Consider the following 21,115-nt stretch of genomic DNA (forward strand, 5'->3'; position numbering starts at 1 on the left):
TTCTGTTTGCGGTTTTAGCTGCGAATTTCACCCTTTTCCAATGAAGGACGAGATCTGCGGCAAAACCGCATCAAATCCGCCCCGAAAAACGCTGTTAGACGTGGCAGATTTTGGCACGGATATGCTTTCGACACGCACATAAATCCACGCGGAAATTTGTGCGGATCCTACGTGCATTCCCCCGCGCCCGTGTGCAGGAGGGCTAAGGCTACCTTCACACTGGCGTTTACTCGTTCCGGAAGGCTGTACCGTGCAGCGGTATTTGTCCGTCCGCCTCTCGGCATATTTGTGTCGTGCTGCGGCCGGATCCACGCCGCACCTCTTGCGCACAAACGTTTTTTGCGTTCCGTACACGGACTGCTAAATACATACGGTCATGTGAATCCGCACTATTCGTCTCACGAAAACCACTAAATAAAACGCGCTCAATTTTGTAGGCGACTTTTCAAAATCCATTGTGTGAACAGTGCGCTCTTACACCCATACATATGTCTCAGGCGTTTCCTCTATTACCTGAAAAAAAAAAAAAAAAAAATGCCCCCCAATTTTTTTTTGGGTGGCATTTTCTTTATGGCATTTTTTATATAAAGAAGGCACCTGGAAAAAAAACGACCAGAGCTAATGAACAAAAACACCTGTGTCCCCTGCCTGGAGCTGGTGCTTTTATCACAAAAAGGCACCAAAAAAACGCAGGTGCCAAAAAGAACACCACACAAATAACGCATGGGTGCAGAAAAACGCTACGAAAAACCTATGTGTGAAAGAACCCTTCATTAAATAAAAAAAATACTGGTCACGAAGAGGTTAAAAGGCAGAGGCTTTGCCAACCCGAAGCGCCCTGGCAGCTTTACTGGTCATGGTGGGTAAACTGGGCGCTGTGGTGGGGAGGAAAAAAAAAAAAAACATCACGTGACTGTGTAAACAGCTCCCTGCCAACCCGACCGGAGGCTAGTTCGGAGCAAGCAAGCCTTTAGAACACTGGGCGGAGCTCTAGTAATACGTCGCAAGGATTGGACAGTTCTGAGCACGTGGCTCGCTGCCCCGTTGTCAGGGTAACGGGAAAGCGAAGGGGCCTGGTTCTGGAGTTGAAGCCTAACGGGAAAACGGAGGAAAGCAAGGAGGAGGCCGGACGGTAAGAAATGTAACGTGTAATGGCGGGAGGGGAAATGGTTGCTACATGTAAGAGGCCCGGGCGTTGGTAGTATACGGGATATCACCCTGAGTGCGTTCCCTCAGAATTTACCCGTAGTGTATATTCCAGTTCATTACCTACCGGCTTGTCTGCACTTATTATAGTGCAGTTTGGGGGGTCAGTCCCATTATAAGTGATAATGCTCAGGATCTATTAGGTATACGGCTGCGTTCACACATTGCGTTCGAGATGCGCTCGCGATGTGGGCAAAACCAGGGTAAACGCCCATTTAGCTGCCCATTCAGCATGACTGAAGCGCCAGGGGCATGCCCATTGGCATTGGGTGACCAAACGTGCGATTGTGAACCTTCAGGGGATCTCCACACAGGGCAGAAAACATGGCGGAAAAGTCTGTTGCGGATCCGCAAAATGACTGCAAGGGGTGAAATCTTTGGTGGAAATCGGCAGCGTATATTGACGAGCGACGGATTCCAAAACCTCACCGCAGGTCAATCTGAGCAGGTGGAAGAGAGGTTTTAAAGCGGTTATCCAACCTCTATAATGGGCCCCCCCCAATGGTTCTCTACTTTGCTGGTACTGTACAACGCTGTGTATAACCCTTGGAGTATCCACCACCCTAAGGCATCATTCACACGCCCGTGTCCGTGATGACATCAGTGACAAGATGGTCCGTGTGTCATCCGTATTCCACTGCTAGGCTCAGAATGTCAGTGAAAAAACACTGATGGCTTCCATGTTGTGTCCGTGGTTTTCACAGACCCATAGACTATAAGGTGCGTGAGGGGATCCGTAATAGTGGACAAAAATAGGGCGTGCGTCTGAGGTGTCACCACGGTCCATGGAGATGATGTGTGAATACAGACATTAAAGTCAATGGATGTGTGAGCGGCACAGCGCTCGTCCGTGATTCACTGATATGTGAAAGAGAACTAAGGCGTTCAAATTTCTTTTTTTCACGGACATTTGCTATCCGCATTTTCCACAGACAGCACACGTACCCATCGATTTTAATGCGTTTGTTCACACATCAGTAGTTTTTCACTGTTTGTGGGTCGGTGAAAAAAAAATTAAAAATCACGGAGACCTGCGCCTGCCCCCTGAAATCACTTGCACAACACGGGTGGCATCCATTTGGTTTTTTTCACGGACCACTGATGCTCTGGAAGGATCGTTCACAGACATATTTACGGATGAAATGGATTTATCCACAGACGTTAAACGGACACGAAAATGTGAACGAGGCCTAAGGCCCCATTCACACGACCGTTTGGCCTCTGTGCCCGTGTTGCAGATCCGCCAAACACAGGCACTGGCTGTATAAACTTTGTATCGCAGTGCGGACCCATTGACTTGAACAGATCCGCAAGATACAGCAAAAGATAGGACATGACCCCGAAGGTCACGGAAGAGCTTCTGAGTGTTTACGTGGGCGTACGATCCGTGCGTCCGCGCTGCAAAGACCGCGGATAACTCCTTTACGTGGTTGTGTGACCTAGCACTCGCCTACTAAGCTGAAGGCCAGAACAGGCTATGGTTCTGCAGATATGTTATCACCAGTTTTCTGCTTTTACGTATCGCACAGGTCTCGGAGGCGCGGATAACCATGGCTGTGTATTTCGACCATCGTATTGAAGCTCCAGATCCTGCAGCGTCGCCGTCCATCATCTCCTGGCATAGTCTTCACCCTTTGCTGGCTGTGGGTTCGGTCAGCCCATCTTCTGGGGGTTGTGTGGACATCTTTGGTGAACTGGTAGGTGCTTCCAGGTCACACAGTAAGTCAACATGAGACACTAGACACAGGGAGTCATAGGGGTATCGGCAGGGGCGGACTGGCCATAGACCTTACAGGGAAATTTCCCGGTGGGCTGATGCTCAGGGGGCCGCCTGGGCCCATCTCGCAGCCGGCCACTGAAAGTTTTTGGGGATGTATTTTGTGATGGACTGTGGTATTTGGCTCGGTTAGGTGGTATAATGTGCCACAATATGGTACTGCTGGCTCTGCCTTCCATCAATTTGGACCCAACTACAAAACGGGGCCACTTTTAGTATTTTTTCTGGCGCCACTTTAAGTTCCCAGTCCGCCCCTGGGTATTGGACTTATATAAAGTTATCCCCCAGCCACAGGATAGAGAATACCTATTAGATGGATGGGGGGGTCCTACTTCTAGGACTGCCACTGACCACAAGAACGGGGGCCTTGTATCCCATGGAGCGTCATGTTAGGCATGCTCACGGCCGCTCCATTTTTCTATGGCAGTTTTGGATATACGCAGATATCGCCAGAACTCCCCTAGAAATAAACGGAGAGGCCACATGCATGCCTAACCAGCCACTCCATTCATTTTGGGGGCTCCGCTGGGTACAGGACCCAGGTTCTCTTGATCAGATAGCTGATAACTTTAAATAACCAGAATACCCCTTTAAATGGGTTGGCCTATCGTAGGCAACGGGAGCATATCGCTAGGATATGCCCCCATTGTCTGATAGGTGCGGGTCCCACCTCCTGGCACCCGCACCTACGCCGAGAGTGGTGGCTGGAGGACCCCAGGTTCCAGCCACCGCCAAGCGCTCTCCCCATACAAGTGAATGGGAGCCCACCGCGCTGGCGCAGCTATCGCTTCCATTCATTTCTATGGGTCCGACCTTTTAGGCGGCCCCCTAGAAATGAATGGAGGGCGGCTGCACTTGCGCAGTGCAACCTCCACCACCTTTCCCCACTCCATTCTTGGACAATGGGGGCATATCCTAGCGATATGCCCCCATTGTCTATGATGGGCCAACCCCTTTAAGCTTCTACTCCAGTTTTCTGATGTCGAAAAGTCGGACATTTTGAAGCAAGTCTTGGTTTTCACTCGAAAATTTGCAACTTTTTACCTCTTTAAAAAAAAAAGTGGGCAAAGCCGGAGGGGAAGTGCCACAGGTAGGACCCATGGGCACCCCTGGCTGGAGTAGATTTCAGTTCTGGCGTGGCGTGCCTCTTAATAATTGTGGCGCATCTCACTTCTGGTTTGAACCCTATTTGGTTTCTATAGGGCTCCAGTCACACGATGCAGTATTACATAGAGAGGTATACAGTAAAAAAAAGCATATACTCCATATATCTGGTTACATTTTTTCATAATGTGACCCTATGGGCGACGTATGCCAATGTACGCCCATACAGTGGGATACACTGCAGACGTCCATCAGGGCTTTATGTCAGAGCGTGATGTGAACAGGCACTAATGGCTCTGATTATAGTGGCTCGGGTTTCTATCATTTTTTTGTCATTGCTTCTTCTGTTACAGGGCGACCATGTGAGTGGTTCACACGTTGAAAGGTCCTACCAGCCGACCCTTCTGAGCTGGCATCCGACTAAAAAGTTACTTGCCGTGGGGTGGGCACTGGGAGAAGTCTTAATTGTAAATGAGCCAGACAAAGAGCATCACGCCGTAGCGTCGACGCACAGCACGGAGATCACGTTGCTGGAGTGGAGCAGTAACAACAGCTGTCTCATTTCAGGAGACCTTGTGAGTATAAGGGTTAATGTACGCACTGCGCCTGAGCCGTGGTAACCGCAAGCGGGTTATCGCTGGTTGCACTGCTGCCCCTGGACTTGCTGTAGTTGGCGCAGGCTATTCGCAGCCGACCTGTGTGTTGGTATCTCAGGTGAGCAGCAACGTGTACGGGGCTCCCTTGCAAATTCTGGTGATTTAAATGGAACTGCAGATTGTGTTCCACAAATGAATCTTTTTATTAAAAGGTTACGACCTCTTAAAGGGAACCTGTCATCAACTTTATGCTGATCTCACTGAGGGAAGCATAAAATAGTGACAGAAATGCTGATCTCATGAGCTAAATGTAAGTGGTTGCTGAGAACCAGCATCATAATCACTGCAGCACAGGCCTTGTAAAGAGTCACATCTACCTGAGAAGAGTCCTGGTTATTCCTAATCTCCTGCTCTCACGCCCATCTGCTGATGATTGGCAGTTCTCTCCTAGAGGGAAAGGGAGAAAACTAGGTAGAAGCCGGTCAGTCATCAGCAGGGAGAGCAGGAATTCATGAATAAGGGTCCATTCACATGTCCGTGGTGTGTTGCGGATCCGCAACACACCCGCCCGGCACCCCTATAAAAAATGCCTATTCTTGTCCGCAGCCGCGGACAAGACTAGGACATGTTCTATCTTTTGAGGAGCTGCGGACCCGAACATCGGAGCCGCGCTTCTGCAAATGCGGATGTGGACAGCACACTGTGTGCTGTCCGCATCCATTCCGTCCCCATAGAAAATGAATAGGTCCGCACCCGTTCCGCAAAATTGCGGAACGGATGCGGACCCGTTTGCGGACGTGTGAATGGAGCCTAACCATGACTCTTCTCAGGTGGCCGTGACTCCCCAGTCCGCAATGATGGTGATGTTGGTTCTCGGCAACCACTTTATAAATGACAGACCGCTGAAATCCACTCGCCTGTCTCTACTTTATGCTGCCGTTAGTATGGGCCGCATAAAGTTGATGACAGGTTCCCTTTAACAGTGGACCAGGGCGGTTAACCATATGGCGAATAATCATCAACTTGCGTGTTGGGGTTTGAAGTTTAAAATGGTTTTCCAGAATATTTTTTATTTTTTTTCTTATCAGTGGGGGTCTGACACCTGAGACCCCCGCCGATCAGCTGTTTGAGAAGGCAGCAGGGCTACTGTGAGCACTTTGTATAGCCGCTGTGCTTGGTATTGCTGCTCCTAGGCCACGTGATCGATGTGGAAAAGCTGAGAGAAGGCCGTGGCATCCACTGGAGCGCCGAGGCCTTCTCTAACAGCTGATTGGTGGTCCTGGGTGTTGGACTCCACAGATCAGATACTGATGATCTATCCGGAGGATAGATCATCAGTAAAAAAAATAATCTCGGAAAACCCCTTTAACTACTACCTGTAATCCCCTATTCACTGCATGATAAAAAAAAAATTTACTTCTAGTGGATACAAATCTGTCCTGGTCACGTAATGAACACAGAAATGCAATGCACAGGTTCTGATCTACAATACTTGTGCCGCTGCAAATTACTTCATGCATGGACATTCCCTTATAGTACAGTTATCGGAGCCGTAACGAGTGATTTATCACGTCATCGCCATTGGTTTTTATCCAGTAGAAGTAAACAAGATTCCTATTAAATGGATGCAAGCAGTGATCTTGAAACCATAAGGGTTTGATATCAAAAGTATACTGGAAAATGATGTATGTTTTCATTTTGCTAAGGCCCCATTCACATGACCGTATTTAGTTTTTGGCATATCAGAAGCAGACCAATTCATTTCAATGGGGCCGCAAAAAACGTGGACAGCACACCGCATGCTGTCCACGTCCATATGTCCGTTCCATAGTCCCGCCCAAAAAAGATAGAACATGTCCTATTCTTGTCCGTTTTGGAGACAAGAATAGGCATTGTGGGTCCGCAAAAAAACGGATGCAACACGGACGATGTTTTGCGGATCTGCGTTTTGAGTACAGTAAAATACATACAGTCGTGTGAATGTATCCTGAGGGCTCATGCCTATGGCCATGTTTTGCAGTCCATAAAACGTGGATCCCTGTCGACTGTAAGCCACCATTTTTTTTATTTATTTTAACTTCTGTAACAATGCCTATCCTTGTCTGCAAAATGGATAAGAATCGGAGGCGGGTAGTACATGGGTGTGTTGTCCGCATCTTTTTGCAGCCTGATTGAGATGACTGGGTCTGCATCCGATCCGCACCGAATTAATTTTATTCTTTTTTTTTTTTTTTATAGAATGGCTCACTCGTTATGTGGAGACTGGACCAGCGAGGCCGCGTTCAGGGAGCGCCATTACTGAAGCTGGAGTACCGCAAGCCTTTAACTCACTGCCTTTTCAAACCAGCGGCTCCTGAAGAGTAAGTACTAATCATATTCTCACAGGAAAACCAGTGGGAGAGAATAGCACGGTTTTGGCAGCGGAAACATGTGGGCACCTGTCCCTTACACCATTTTTTATGACGTGCTTTGGAATTCCACACCGAAAAAATGAACATGCAGCAGAACTTGTTAAATTATTATTTTTTTTAACTGCAAACTGCAAGGAGGGTGATCCCCTTCTGTCTTTACTTCTAGGCTCTGTCGTTCTGCTGGCTTTAGTGCCCAATAGCAGTGCATCGTCGGACGGGCTGTCTGGTGCTCAGTGTCAATGGAACGTCACTTCAGCCATTGACACTGAGCACTGGGGGTTACCCGCGTGACGGCTCGCTGCGATCAGGCGCTGAAATGACCGTAACCATAATGACACAAACCAGGCACCCTAGGAGAAAAATGTAAAACCATGCAGGAGTCAAGGATGATGCAGCTGGACTTCTGTGAGGATGTGACAAGTCCTTTTTAAAGGTATTTTCCCCTCCCAGACTTTTATGCATCCATAGGATATGCCATAAAAGTCGGATAGCTGCACGGATCTCGAGAAGGCTGTCTCATTTGCAGGCTGCAGTGTATGGAGAGGGGGCCACACATGCGAGGCTCTCTTCATTCACTTCAATGATCGTTCCAAGAACAGCTGAACTGAACTCGTTGATTTATGGCAATTTATGCTGTTTACTTTCACCACGGATTTGACTCCATGGATATCTGCTGCGTGTACCTTTTAAAATGCCATCTCCTGCTTTTTGGAGCTCCATAGTGCGTCAGTATTGTCTATAGCAACCAATTAGATTCTAGCTTTCTTTTGTCCCAGAACAGGTCTGATCTGATTGGTTGCGGTGATCAAAACTGTCAGTCTTAAAGGGGTTTTCCAGGATATTTATACTGATGACCTATCCTCAGGATAGTGGGGGCTCGAGACCCCTGCCGATCAGCTATTTGAGAAAGCACCGGCACTCCAGTGAGCGCCGCGGCCTTCTCTCAGCTTCTCCTAGGCCAGTGACGACACGTTCATCGGTCACATGGCCTAGGAGCAGCTCAGCCCCATAGAAGTGAATGGGGCTGAGCTGCAATACCAAGCACAACCGCTATACAATGTACAGCGCTGTGCTGGGTAAGCCGAGAGAAGGCCGCGGGTGTCTTCTCAAACGGCTGATCGGCAGGGGTTCCGGGTGCTGGACACCACAGATCAGATACCGATGACCTATCCTGAGATTAGATCATCAGTATAAAAATCTCGGAAAACCCTTTTTAAAGTCGGTTTTATGCATTGACGCTATGACGTGATTGTTATTGCACTTTTTGTCAGGGATATGGCAAAGCTGGCTAAAGCTGCAGTGAGCGGGGATGAAAAGGCGTTGGATATGTTTAATTGGAAAATGAAGGCAGCCACCCAACAGGAGTTCTCCTTCTTCGTCAGCACAGCAGATGGTACGTGGCGGTATAGTGGAGTATACACCTCTGGGTGCTGAGTTCTTGACTGTAAGGCCAGCTTTGAACATTACCAAGTCCGTTTTCTCAATATAACGTGTTCTACTTCATGTGTAATATAGGAAGAAGAGATTCCGATGTAACAATAAGAACTTCAAATAGAACAGGAACATATATGGGTTAGGCTCTGTGCACATTGCATTCGAGCCTCACATTTGTCATGTACACCAGGAAGAGCACCCAGTGTGTATGTCAAACCTATCAATGGAGCTCCATTAACCTGAGGCCTCCTTCTGTCGGGGTGGTATTGCATCGACATACCTTTAACAAAGCACAGCAGACTGCACGTTTCTATACCATGCGGTATACTTTGTACCATGCGGTATACTTTGTACCTTGCGGTATACTTTGTACCATGCGGTATACTTTGTACCATGCGGTATACTTTGTACCTTGCGGTATACTTTGTACCTTGCGGTATACTTTGTACCATGCGGTATACTTTGTACCTTAGATGTAGAAAAAAAGAAAACATACAGCTCCTCATGTGCGGTATCGCCCGAGTCAGTGGGCAATTATAACCAAATCTAAATTCACTTACCAGATAATGGTGTGAACAAGTCCCAGCAGCTATGAAGGCTTCACAGTTTTTTTATGCTGTGCTGCTGCCCTGGTTCCTTCCGGGCTCAATCACCGAGTATCAGGATCGTTTGTAGATATTTGAAGCAAAAGAAGAGGGTTACGGAACCAATATCTCGGCGCTGCTAGCAATTCAGGAGTCTTCATCAGGACAATAACACATAACATACACAGGTATCAATTTAAAAGCACTTTTTGGCGTGCTGCAAAGAGTAGGGGGTGGGGGGCGGTCATGGGCATGTTTTGTGTAATAAGTTGCATATCTTGTTTATCCTGTACTACACAGATTGTAATATGTATGCAACTTATTACGCAAAACACTCCCATGACCGTCCCATAATCCTCTTCTTTTGCTTCTTTTTTTGTTTACAGTATACGGAGCTTGTCATCAGGGGCCCGACCTATACTGCCAACAGGCGCAAAGTGCAATGAGCCTTATGTCAAATGATTGGACATGTTGAATAACAACATGTCCTTGTCTGGATGTCTCTATACACATTTGATTGTGAGAGGATCGTGCCGATTAGCGCCATTTGCCAACGTTTCATCTAATGTGTATAGACAGACTCGTGCTACAGTTAAAGGGATTCTCCGATTACAACTAGTTATCCCGTGTCTACTGTTTAATGGATTGCTGTTATATCGGTCGGGTTCTGACTGCTGTGACCCAGACTATTTAAGAGAACCGGTATCCTATGTCCCAGCCTGGCATGGGCACCGCGGCGCCATTCAAACGGGCAGACCCCTAGAGATCAATAGGGCGGCAGCACTCATGCTCGACTGCCACCCCATTCATACGAGGAGGACAAAGAACCCAGTTCTCCTAATCCGTTCGTGCCCCAGCAGTCGCACCCAACCAATCTACCAGTTAGTTATACCTTATCCAGGGGATAATAGTTTATTTTCTATCAATTAGCAAAATTCAAAGTGAATGAACAAAAGTCCATTGCTGTGACAGGCTCTTGGCAGGGAGGTTGTTCCAGATATCTTGGAGAACTAATCACAGGCTTGCTCAGATCCATCTGTCTCTTCATGTAATCCCATACAGACTCCTTGATGAGATCAGGGTTTGGCTGGGGGGCCACATCCTCACTTCCAGGAACCCTTGTTCTTCTTTATGCCAAAGATAGTTCTCAGTGACATTGACTGTACAGTTGTGGCCAACGAGACTGACACAAATTTTGTTTTTCAGAAAAGTTTGCTGCTTCAGTGTTTTGGGGTCTTTTTGTCAGATGTTTCTATGGTATACCGAAGTACTCCCTGCGCCTGATTTCTGCCGTACAAAAGTTGCAAACGTTGTGTTTGTGACTTTTAGACGCCACTTCTGACAAAATATTGTCACAAGAAGTGGTTCTATGCCACCTTCGCCACGTCTTGCAAAAGGGGGCGTGGCCACTACAAATTTACAAATCCGCCACGTCCGTTATGTCTCCTTCTATAATGGAGCCGAACAATGGAAATAAAGAACACTGTTGTAAAAGAGCCCTTATTTGGCAGCATTTATTCCACACCTGCCTAAGGGTACTTTCACACTAGCGGCAGGACGGATCCGACAGGCTGTTCACCCTGTCGGATCCGTCCTGCCGCTATTTCGCCGGACCGCCGCTCCATCCCCATTGACTATAATGGGGACGGGGGCTGAGCTCCGGCGCAGCACGGCAGTTTGCCTTGGGAGGCCGCCGGACTAAAAAGTCGGACATGCAGTACTTTTAGTCCGGCGGCCTTTCGCCATGCACTGCCGTGCTGCGCCAGAGCTCAGCCCCCGTCCCCATTATAGTCGATGGGGACGGAGCGGCGGCACGGCGAAATAGTGGCAGGACGGATCCAACAGGGTGAACAGCCTGTCGGATCCGTCCTGCCGCTAGTGTGAAAATAGCCTAAGACTTTTGCACAGTACTGTGTATGTATAGAACTTTATATATTATTATAATTTTTTATTTAATTTTTTTTTATATATATTGGTGTTAGGATCTATACACTGGGTGAACGAACAGGCAAAGACCAGCCAGATAATAGCAATGGACAGTCCTGCACGGAGGCTGCTCTTCTTGGAGAAGAAATCCGTCCTAGTGGTGGTGACTGAGAATTTCCTGCTCTCGCAATTCTTTCTGGGTCCAGAAGGAGACGCTGAAGAGTTATCTAAGGTAGGGAGTACGTGAAGATGTATCATCTCTCTTACCTCTGGCCGTTTTCAGTTTCCCAGTATTCATCGGTGATATTCTTCCGGATAGAGTCCTGCTCTTTGACGTCTGACTTGAACATCTCTGTTTCACCTGCTTTTACTATAGTCATTTTACATTGCGCAGCATTTACAATCCTCTCTGCAGACTGCGGTAACTAGCTTTGTGATGCTGTGCAGTCTGACCGTTGGATTTTAACATGCCCGTTCCCGGTGCTACAGGTGGCCGGCAGCCTCCTATTTCCCTCTTATGATGGCGGTAAATGTGCTTGCTCTGCTACTTCAACACGGTGGGGGGAATTTATAATTTGTGGTGGTTTTGGTGTCAGTTTTAAATCTGTCTTTGTCCAATTTATGGAATAGTGTACAGTAATAATATATTGGGCCCGCGTGCAATGTGGTGTACGCTTATGTCTGGGAAAGTACACCTGGCGTGGAGGTGTCTCTTTTTTTGCAACTTTTTAAAAGGTTGCACATCATAAATGATACTTAAAGGGTTATTCCCATCTTGGACATTGGGGGCGTATCGTTAAGATATGCCTCCAAAGGTGCGGGTACCTGCGCATGCGCTGCCACCCTCTATTCATTCCTATGGGAGAGCACTCGTCTATTTTTAGAAGTGCGGGTATCACCTCTGCGCATGCGCTGCCACCGCTCCATTCACTTCCATGGGACTTACGGAAATAGCCGAGCCAGCACTTGGCTGTTTTCAGCACTCCCATAGGAAAGAATGGAAAGCAGCCAACGCATGCGCGGTGCTGGCTCAGTTCGAAGTATAGGTGCGGGTTCCAGAGGTGGGGCCCGCACCTATCAGACACTGGGGACATATCCTAGCAATATGCCCCCAATGTCTAAAATAGGAATACCCCTTTAAAGGTGTTCTAATCTGAAATTCTGACCTACTTTTCACTCCACTTCTAAAAGTGACGAGGCTCACCAAATGTCGCAATATTTGACCAGATGTCCCAAAAATATTCTCCGTATGTGGCACGCGGGCATCACTTGCGCCATTTTTACGCCACGGCGTAGCAGACTTGATAAATTTCCCCCTGTGTTTCATTGGGGAAGGGGTGGCTGAAGGAACGTTCAGAATTGTACAGTGTGTTTGTAAAGCTGCCCATACCCTTGGGAGTGAAAGGGGGTGAACAATGCAAGGAGTAAGTGGAGATGACAGATGCCGTCTGCTTGTTGGGTTAACTCAATGACTACATTGATTTTGTCGAACAGGTGAAGCTGACTGGGAGGACTGGTAAAACAGCTGACATTATCTGCATCAGTAACTGCTTACTGATTACGGCGACAGGAGAAAGTGTCATCAGGTACTTTATGCTTGTTCTTATTAATATTCATGTTTGAAGGAAGTCTGACAGCGCCAGGTAGGAGCTGTAGACCGCAGATAACCGTTCCCTCGCCTGACATGTCTGTTTTACATGCATTCCCCATGAAATAACAAGTCTGGAACATCTTTTCTTTATAGTCAATGTTGTACTATTTAGGCTTTTTTCGGGTATAAAATTTTCGATACCCAATCGATACTTTTGCCTCGTATCGCCTCGATACCAGACTTTGCCTTTTTTTGATACTAGGCTTCGCTATGGCGCAGTCTAGTATCTGAGAACAAGGAGCGCCCTGCTCTCAGCGCACTCCGTGTTCTCCTCAGCACCACAGGGGAGAAGGAAGCAGTCTCTCCCTCCCCCCTGTGCCGCTGCCACCAATGCGGACAGAGCGGCGGGCGCACTGCGCCACTAATGAAGGGAAATGTTTATCACAAATCCCGGAGGCGGCTGCTGGCGGGGAGCTGCGATTAGCGTCAGTTAACCCCTCAGGTGCCGCACCCGCCTCATGAATTAAATATTAAAATCATTGGTGGCACAGTGTGCCCCCAACCCCCTCCCCAGTATTAAAATCATTGGTGGCAGTGGCCACAGGGTCTCCTCCCCTCCTCCTCATTGGTGGCAGCGGCAGTTCCGATCGGAGCCCCAGCAGTGTAATCCTGGGGCTCTGATCGGTTACCATGGCAACCAGGACGTATTATGCAGAGGGCAGCAGGGAGAGTGTGAGATCCTATTCACCCTGATAGGACAAGTGATTAAAAGATCCCAGGTTCTGGCCCCTAAGGGGGAAAATAGTTATTAAATAAAAAGTAAAAAAAGGTAATAAAAACATCAAAATATTAAGTAAAAATCACACCCTTTGTCAATTTTACATATAAAATATATAAGCAATAAATAAACATATCGCCACGTCTGAAAAGTCCAAACTATTAAAATATTTAAAAAAATGTCCTATGCGGTGAACGCCGTAACAGAAAAAAAATAAAAAATAGGATCGGACTGTTCTATTATGGGCCGGACGTTCCATAAATGCGGATTGCACGCGCTTTTTCGCTTTTTTTGTGTGTGTTTTTGCGTGGTGTCGAATGGTATCGAGTATCGCAATACTTTTTTATGGTATCGAAACAGAATCAAAATTTTGGTATCGAAACAACCCTACTATTCTGACTAGAGGTTTATGAACTAATTGCCAGTAGTCTTCAATAGTCCGACTGGGTGTTACCAGTTGGTGGGGGGTGGGTTGTCCCTGCACAGACTTACGTTCGCAGTACGGATTAGATAGTGTAAGACTGTCCATTGACACCCCTCCCCACCGGCTGGTAACATCCAGCTGAACCTTTACTGCAAACTGCTGGCAATTCATTCATAAGTTTCGAGCAAGTTACATTCCTGTGACAAATCCTCTTTAAATATACCATTGTCAATGCTTTTATTGCGATAAATTCAAAAATACAGAAATACAGAAAGGAGTTTAGGTTCGGGGGAAGGAAGGGTCCCCGTAGGAACCAGAGGAAAGGGGTCCGGGTTTGGATAGGAAGGGAAGGGAAGAGAATACTGATGGTGGAGAATTGTAGTCGTCCTCGGTGCAGAAAGGTGGTAGACAAATAGGTGAGGAGCGGCTGCGGTCCACAAAAAGTGTTCAATCTACAATGGAAACTAGTGAAAGGTTGTGAGTAGAGAAGTAAAAAGGGGGTGCATGACAGTTCTCTTAGCTAAGGCGGAGCAGGCCCAGGCAGGAGTCCGCTCCGCTCAGCTAATCCTGGGATAGTACATGGGTACAGGGGTCCCAGGTACTATGCCAAGAGTTAGTAATTGTCCAAGGAGCATGGGCAGGAGCAGCAATGAGCGCTCCTGTCCGTACTCCCTGCGGTGCTACGGCCCCTTTCATTAAATGAGTACTCCGTACACCGCTGAGCTGTCAGCGGTGTAGGGAGAACAGAGTTTTAAGCGCACACTGAATGGTGCACTTTAGGGATATAAAAATATTGTAAAAAAAAATAATAATAATAATAAAGTATATTAGAAAAATTTTATTTAGGGGATTAGGGACAACATATAAAAAATTATTATAAAAGTTTAGTTACTCTTTAAAAAAAATAATTTCCTGCTTGCTTTTGCGGTGATTTGTGCAGATCTCGACAAATATCTTCTTTTGGTCACGCTGTTTAAAATCATCCTTGGGTTATATTACCACGTAACGGTTGAGGTGTAGTTCATCAAGGTTTTTATGTTTCAATGATGTTTATTAAAGTTTTTCACAATAATAAGGCACACAGTACTTGTGCATAAAATAAAGGACGCAGCGTCCAGTCAAGTAGGTGCAAACAAATAATACAAAAAACAGAAAGACAAAGAAAAAAAAAAAAAAATAAAGAAAATGTCAAGAGGTCAGGGGTAGCAGTCATGCAGTTCAAAATTGCATAAGTTAAGTCTCGGATGGCGATCAACAAGAAGAAGGCCCATATTTACTTCCATCCCATAATTGCTTATGTAATATACCGTAACCTATCAAAGCTCAGAATAGAGCGAAAAGGTTGGCCGAGTGAGGAGAAGATGACCAAGGTTCCCAGACATTCTCAAATAAGGGAAATGTATCGGAGCGGATAGCTGACATCCGTTCGTATTGGTAGATCCTGTTAACCCTATCAATCACCGTTTGGTAGCTCAGATTAGAGGTACGCCACTGAGAGGCAATATGTATCCTTGCAGCAAGCAAGATGAACTGGGTTAACTTGAACCTAGCATTCGGTAGTTTAGATGGCTTGTCTCCAAGCAAAAACACCGGGGGTGTAAGGGGGAGGGTGCGCCCCAACAAGGATGAGAGCAGATCACGAATGCGACCCCATAGTCTGGACACCATGGGACACGTCCACCACGTGTGGAACATCGTGCCCTCCTCCCCACAACCCCGGAAACAAGTAGAGGGGACCTCTGGGTAGAAGTAGTGCAATTTGGCAGGAACCAAATATGTCCGGTGGAGAATTTTAATAGAGGTCTCTGCCAGGGTAGTCTGCCACGACCCTTTAGAGAGCGTCTGGGAACGCTGGTGCCACCTGGATACACTGAATTCCTCCGACAGATCTGCCTCCCATTCCAACATGTAGCGGAACTTAGAATCCTCCGGAGGTGCAGTAAGAGCCGAGTAAATCCGGGATAGTAAACCCTGCTTATATAGAGAGAAGGACATTAGTCTCTCAAAAGGAGTATAATCAATAGTATGTGGACCACTTTTTAGGGAGTGAAAAAAGAGAACACTCTCCGGACATTGAATTGCTCACGTTCATCAAGTTTTTTTATGTAGTTACCAATTTTACAAGTGAAACATGATAAGTAGGTGGCGTGTAAAAACCCCAACTGCATCGAAAACCGTGCCAATAATGCATGCTTTTAAGCCTCTCCTTTTGGCTTAATCAATCCTGTGGACAATAATTTGGCAGGAACAATAAGTCATGTGAATTTTTTATTTTTTTTCTTCAGATTCTGGGATCTTGAGCGAGATGACAATTATGTGCTGTTCCTGGATGAACAGTTGGGATTTGAAGCTGAAGAAACCATAAACTGTATTTCTTACTGTCCGGCAAAAGGTAGTGCAGCCTGTCTGTCTTGTAAGACCTTGTTACACGTCATTTTGGCGTGATATGCTGATGCAGTAATATGCCGCACTTGTTTACCGATGCGTTTTTAAAGGGATTGTCCGGGTTCAGCTCTGACATAACCCCGTCTTCTCATTTAGCATGAATGAGTGGACCATCGGAGCATTTCATACTCGCCCTTTCCCTGCACTGTATAGCGCAAGGCAAGGGCTTTTTCTGTACCTCCGGTGACGTACCTGGCTTTTCACCGGTATGTAAGGCGGAGGCTTCCGCCTAGCAGTGAGCCCGTTGATGTCGCTAATGGCTGTAAAACAGCCTAGGGCAGTGCTATAGACCTCCTATTAGTGCCGGTGATGTCACTGGGATCACTGCTAGGCGGAAGCTTCCGCCTAGTAGTGCAAAACTGTGAACAAAACAGAATGAAATGCTCCACTCATTCATGTTGAATGAGGGAAGAAGGGGTCATGTTCAGGTTCAGCTCTGAACCCGGACAACCCCTTTAACCGCTGTTCATGTGTCACGTGGCCTAGGAGCAGCTCAGCCAGTGCGACACCAAGCGCAGCTACTTCAATGGACAATTATAATCAATAAATCATAACATTTGATTTTTTACAAGTTTTTTTGGAATCATTAATTTTACTTAAAGGAGGATAGCGCTAAAAAATTAAAACAAAAAACTTTATTTACATATAAAGAGTTGAAGGGCTATCTGCCCACTGAATATAATAAAACACTACGTACAGAGGGTAGGGATAACTAGCGCATAGAAGCCCCTCAATCTGCTTGACTGCCAACACCTGCACAACTCGCTGCCCTGAGACCAGTGGACACATTCATTCATCCACCTTGCTCACTTGAATTAGCGGCAGTGTGGCTCATCATTAGGCATTCAAATGGTAGAAGAGGATTGCGCATGCAGGCACATCTATAGCTCCCTGTTCACACTAGCGCCACTTGATGCCCTATATTTTATAAGCATCCATCTCCGTGCGTATCGCTCACTTGAATCAGTGGCCATCCAGCTTGCTAACCTGCCTGTTACCCAATTGTTCCCCCTCAATCTATTACATGGCTACATACGTTTCTACTGTCTCCTATCACTCGACGCGTTTCTGTGCTGGACCTTGCCAGCAATTCATCAGGAGCAGCGTGGAGAGGAAACGCTATGTCTCAATACGCTAAGTGAGCCGCGTGCCTCCGATATGGTGCGTGCAGCAGTGCATAGCCACCAGCACTATGACGACCATCAATTGTGTCGGTGGCTATGCCCTTCTGCACAGCAGCCCCTTTTACTACGGAATCAATAAAAACTTGTATTTCTTAATGCATTGCAGGAATTCTGGCAGCTGGAACTAGTAAGGGCAAGGTGGCTATGTGGAGCAAAGTCATTGATGGGCGAAAGTCTTTAAGAACAGAAGGAAAAGATGGCTGGAAGCTTAACACCCCAACAGAATTGGATGGTGACATCGCACAGATCAAAGTGAGTGTAACTTGAAGGCTATGTACACTTTCGGGGGCAATTTTTTTTTATTATTATTGCATTGTACTCATTTTGAGCTAAAAATCATTTTTCAGTTGGCCTTTAATAAAAAAAATGTTGAGCCCCTTCCTCTGCACAGCCTTGAGATTCTCTAGCAGCAGGCTCTGTATTTTTTACTGTTTTCCATCAGACAGCTCAGCAGCTTCTTATCGCTGATCTCTGACCGTTTTCTCTTACTAATAAGAATGTGGCTTAAATAATTATGACCTTTTAGTAATTTAGAGATAAGGGTTATTAGATAGACAGTTAACCCTTTGTGAAAGAACGAATGAAAAAATAATTTTAGTCCAAAATGAGTAAAATGCAATCATGAAAGAAATTGCTATGAATTGCAAAGAATTTGTTCACCTTTCAGCAATCTTGTACAGTTTTTTATATTAAATAAATCTACTTGAAAAGTTGACTAATTTTTGTAAATACATTATGTTGATGATCTTGCACTGGGTTACAGTCTGTATCATACTCCAGAGCTGCGTTCATAATTCTTCAAACTGGAATCTCATAGCATGCTTTAATAACTCAAATTCTGCACAAAGCTTGCTGTGGTGACTTTCATTCTTCGAAGTGTAGTCCTTACAACAGGCCCTATACAGTAATCTCATGTAAGAAAAACATAGGAGACCACCGGTCAGTAAAGTTTTTGTCATGTTTTCAGCATTAGCAACCAGCAGAGAATTTAAAGGGAGCTCTGGACTATTGTTTTATGCATCCTAGTGTAGGCCCTTACACACACAATTAGGTAATTGTAGGTCAAAATTATACTGAGTGTCACATACAGCTGCCTGTCTGCTGCAACAGCTGGGATCGACGCCAACACCTGTCCAGGCCATGGTCAATAGGGGGGGCCCCCTCTGTGATCTCATCAGCCAGTGAGCTGTCATGGGTGCCACGGGTCTAATAATTTGCCTGCCAGTGAATCAATGACCAATGATCAGTTGGAATATTGTAAAGAGAAATAATACAAAGTTAAAAATAAAATTACAAGAAAAAAAAAAAACATGCTACATCGACAGAAAAATAAAAAAGTTATGGCCCTTGGAATACAATAATGAAAAGAAATAAAAAAAAGAAGTTTGTTCATAGGGCCCAAAATAGGACGTTCCAGAAGTGGTAAAAGAGGTATTCTGGTTTTAATGCTTACTTTTACATTTCATTAGAGAATAGGAAGTTGAACAATTTTACAGTATCCATCTATTAAACATTTTGCTCTCAGACCTGTAATATATCCATGCAGTAGCCTCTCTCTAAAGAAAACAAAGAGGTACGGACCATTTTGTTCTATTCAGTGCATTTATACGCCTAAACGCGGCATCAGTCATGGGACCCAGCTTTTTCAGTTAACCGCCCAGGCATCTAACAGGGGAATAATGGTTTATTGAGGAGCAGAACATGTGTATACAGTATTACTGTCTACAGAAACACCTCAAAATCATGCCTGTCATTATCTATGTAGGAGATCTATTTTACACAAAAATTTATCAACAACATGATGACAACATCACCTCGAGATAGGCAGCCAATTTACAAATCACCTAGAGACAGGCAGCATGTAAACGCACACAGTACTGTAGTTACCGCGATAACAAAAATCATTATTCCACCACTAGTCCCGTTATCACATGGATGTGTTCTGTGTGCTGACCCAGCACATGTATGTCCTGTAATACTGCAGCTTACCGAATGTCAGGGATTGTGTGATGTGAAGAGACTAATGCCATGTTTCAGCTAGGCCATGGATACATTACATAGGACTGATACATGGTCTAAACTCTATACCATTCTACTGTGTGTATCGGTCAACTGCCTAATATAAGAAATGTGAATACATGTATATTAGAAAATTGTATGATTTCCTACTATATAAAAAAAAAAAAAGGGAATACCCCTTTAAAGTAATTGTAGTCTTTGAGCTTTCTTCGGCCTATTGAGCCTGATGCCAGTTTTATCTGTTTTCCCTTTTTTTTTTATCTCTCTATCTTGATTTAGTGGGGGTCATCCAAGAATCTATTAGCAGTGAACAACCTCAGCTCGGTGCTGGTCCTCAGCGAGCATGTCATGTCCTCTCATTTCCATCAGCAAGTTGCTGCAATTCAGGTGGCGCCATCTCAGCTCAGCCTGACCTACTTCAGTACCGGAGCCCGCCACAGCTTGAAGACGGACATGTACATAAAAGGGGTCTTTGTCACTAAGGTGAGCAGACTGTGCAGGATATGACTGATACTCTGGCTGTACTGTATGCTTGCTGAAGCTTACATGGCACAAAGGCTTACATCAATGCAGCTGCTGTAGGTACAAAGTGACGTTTCAAGCAGATTTGATCACACTAGCCAAGCAGTTCAATAGCATAGTCCTAAGCAATTCACGGTTATAGTGTTTATGCCAAGATTTCAACTTCTCCCCTATGGGTAAATGTCTGATCAGCAGGAGTCCGACTGCAGCAGCCCAAGAACTGGGGACCCTGTATCGCCACCATGCAATCAAGCATGCGCGCTGCCTTCATCTGCCAGAGGCGGCCAAGCGCTGCACTTGGCTTCTCTTCACCAGTCCCCTGGCGATGAATGAAGCAGCATCACTCCGTTTATATGGGGTGACACAGGAACCCCGTTCTCGTCATAAAAGGGCGTTGCTGAGGTCGGATCATCATCAATCAGACACTTATCCCCTATAGTTGCACATCTTGGCACATCCCCTTTAGCAAATGATTACAGTATTTTTTAGTATATATTGTGCATTTACATTGAGCTATTAAAGGGCATCTGTCAGCAGATTTGTACCTGGCTGACCTGTTGCATGTGCGCTTGGCAGCTGGAGGCATCTGTGTTGGTCCCATGTTTATATGTGCCCGCATTGCTGAGAAATATCATGTTTTGATATATGCAAATGAGCTTCTAGGAGCAACGGGGGTGTTGTCATTACACCTAGAGGCTCTGCTCTCTCTGCAACTGCTGCCTCCTCTCCTTGCATATATTAAAACTTTATTTTTCTCAGCAATGCGGGCACATATGAACTGCCAAACGCACTTGTAAGTCTACTTTCACAGTAGCCTTTTGGCTTTCCGTTTGTGAGATCCGTCATGAGCTCTCAGAAGCGGTCCAAAACGGATCAGGTTTGCCCTAATGCATTCTGAATGGATAAGGATCCGCTCAGAATGCATCAGTTTTTGCCTCAGTTCCATCTCCATTCCGCTTTGGAGGCAGCGTTTTGGTGTCCGTCTGACGAAACTAAGCCAAACGGATCCGTTCTGACACACAATGTAAGTCACTGGGGACGGATCCGTTTTCTATGACGCAATCTGGCACAATAGAAAACTGATCCGTCCCCCATTGACTTTCAATGGAGTTCA

The 21,115-nt window shown here is 46.0% G+C and overlaps 1 protein-coding gene across 4 annotated transcripts in view; it reads left to right on the top strand.

Moving 5' to 3' along the window:
• Positions 1-1,028: 1,028 nt before the first annotated feature.
• The window catches only part of IFT140 (intraflagellar transport 140), an 88,395-nt gene continuing 68,308 nt past the window's right edge, over positions 1,029-21,115 (top strand). For all 4 annotated transcript variants that reach the window (XM_044303341.1, XM_044303343.1, XM_044303344.1 and 1 more), the window contains exons 1-10: positions 1,029-1,132; positions 2,736-2,903; positions 4,441-4,662; positions 6,922-7,043; positions 8,366-8,487; positions 11,095-11,270; positions 12,533-12,624; positions 16,117-16,223; positions 17,567-17,712; positions 19,759-19,962. In XM_044303341.1, coding sequence (XP_044159276.1) covers positions 2,757-2,903; positions 4,441-4,662; positions 6,922-7,043; positions 8,366-8,487; positions 11,095-11,270; positions 12,533-12,624; positions 16,117-16,223; positions 17,567-17,712; positions 19,759-19,962 — 1,338 coding nt within the window. In that variant the 5' untranslated portion in view covers positions 1,029-1,132; positions 2,736-2,756. The remainder of the gene's footprint in view (positions 1,133-2,735; positions 2,904-4,440; positions 4,663-6,921; positions 7,044-8,365; positions 8,488-11,094; positions 11,271-12,532; positions 12,625-16,116; positions 16,224-17,566; positions 17,713-19,758; positions 19,963-21,115) is intronic.

Source organism: Bufo gargarizans, chromosome 8 (assembly GCF_014858855.1).
Source record: "Bufo gargarizans isolate SCDJY-AF-19 chromosome 8, ASM1485885v1, whole genome shotgun sequence".
Classification (NCBI taxonomy): Eukaryota; Metazoa; Chordata; class Amphibia; order Anura; family Bufonidae; genus Bufo; species Bufo gargarizans.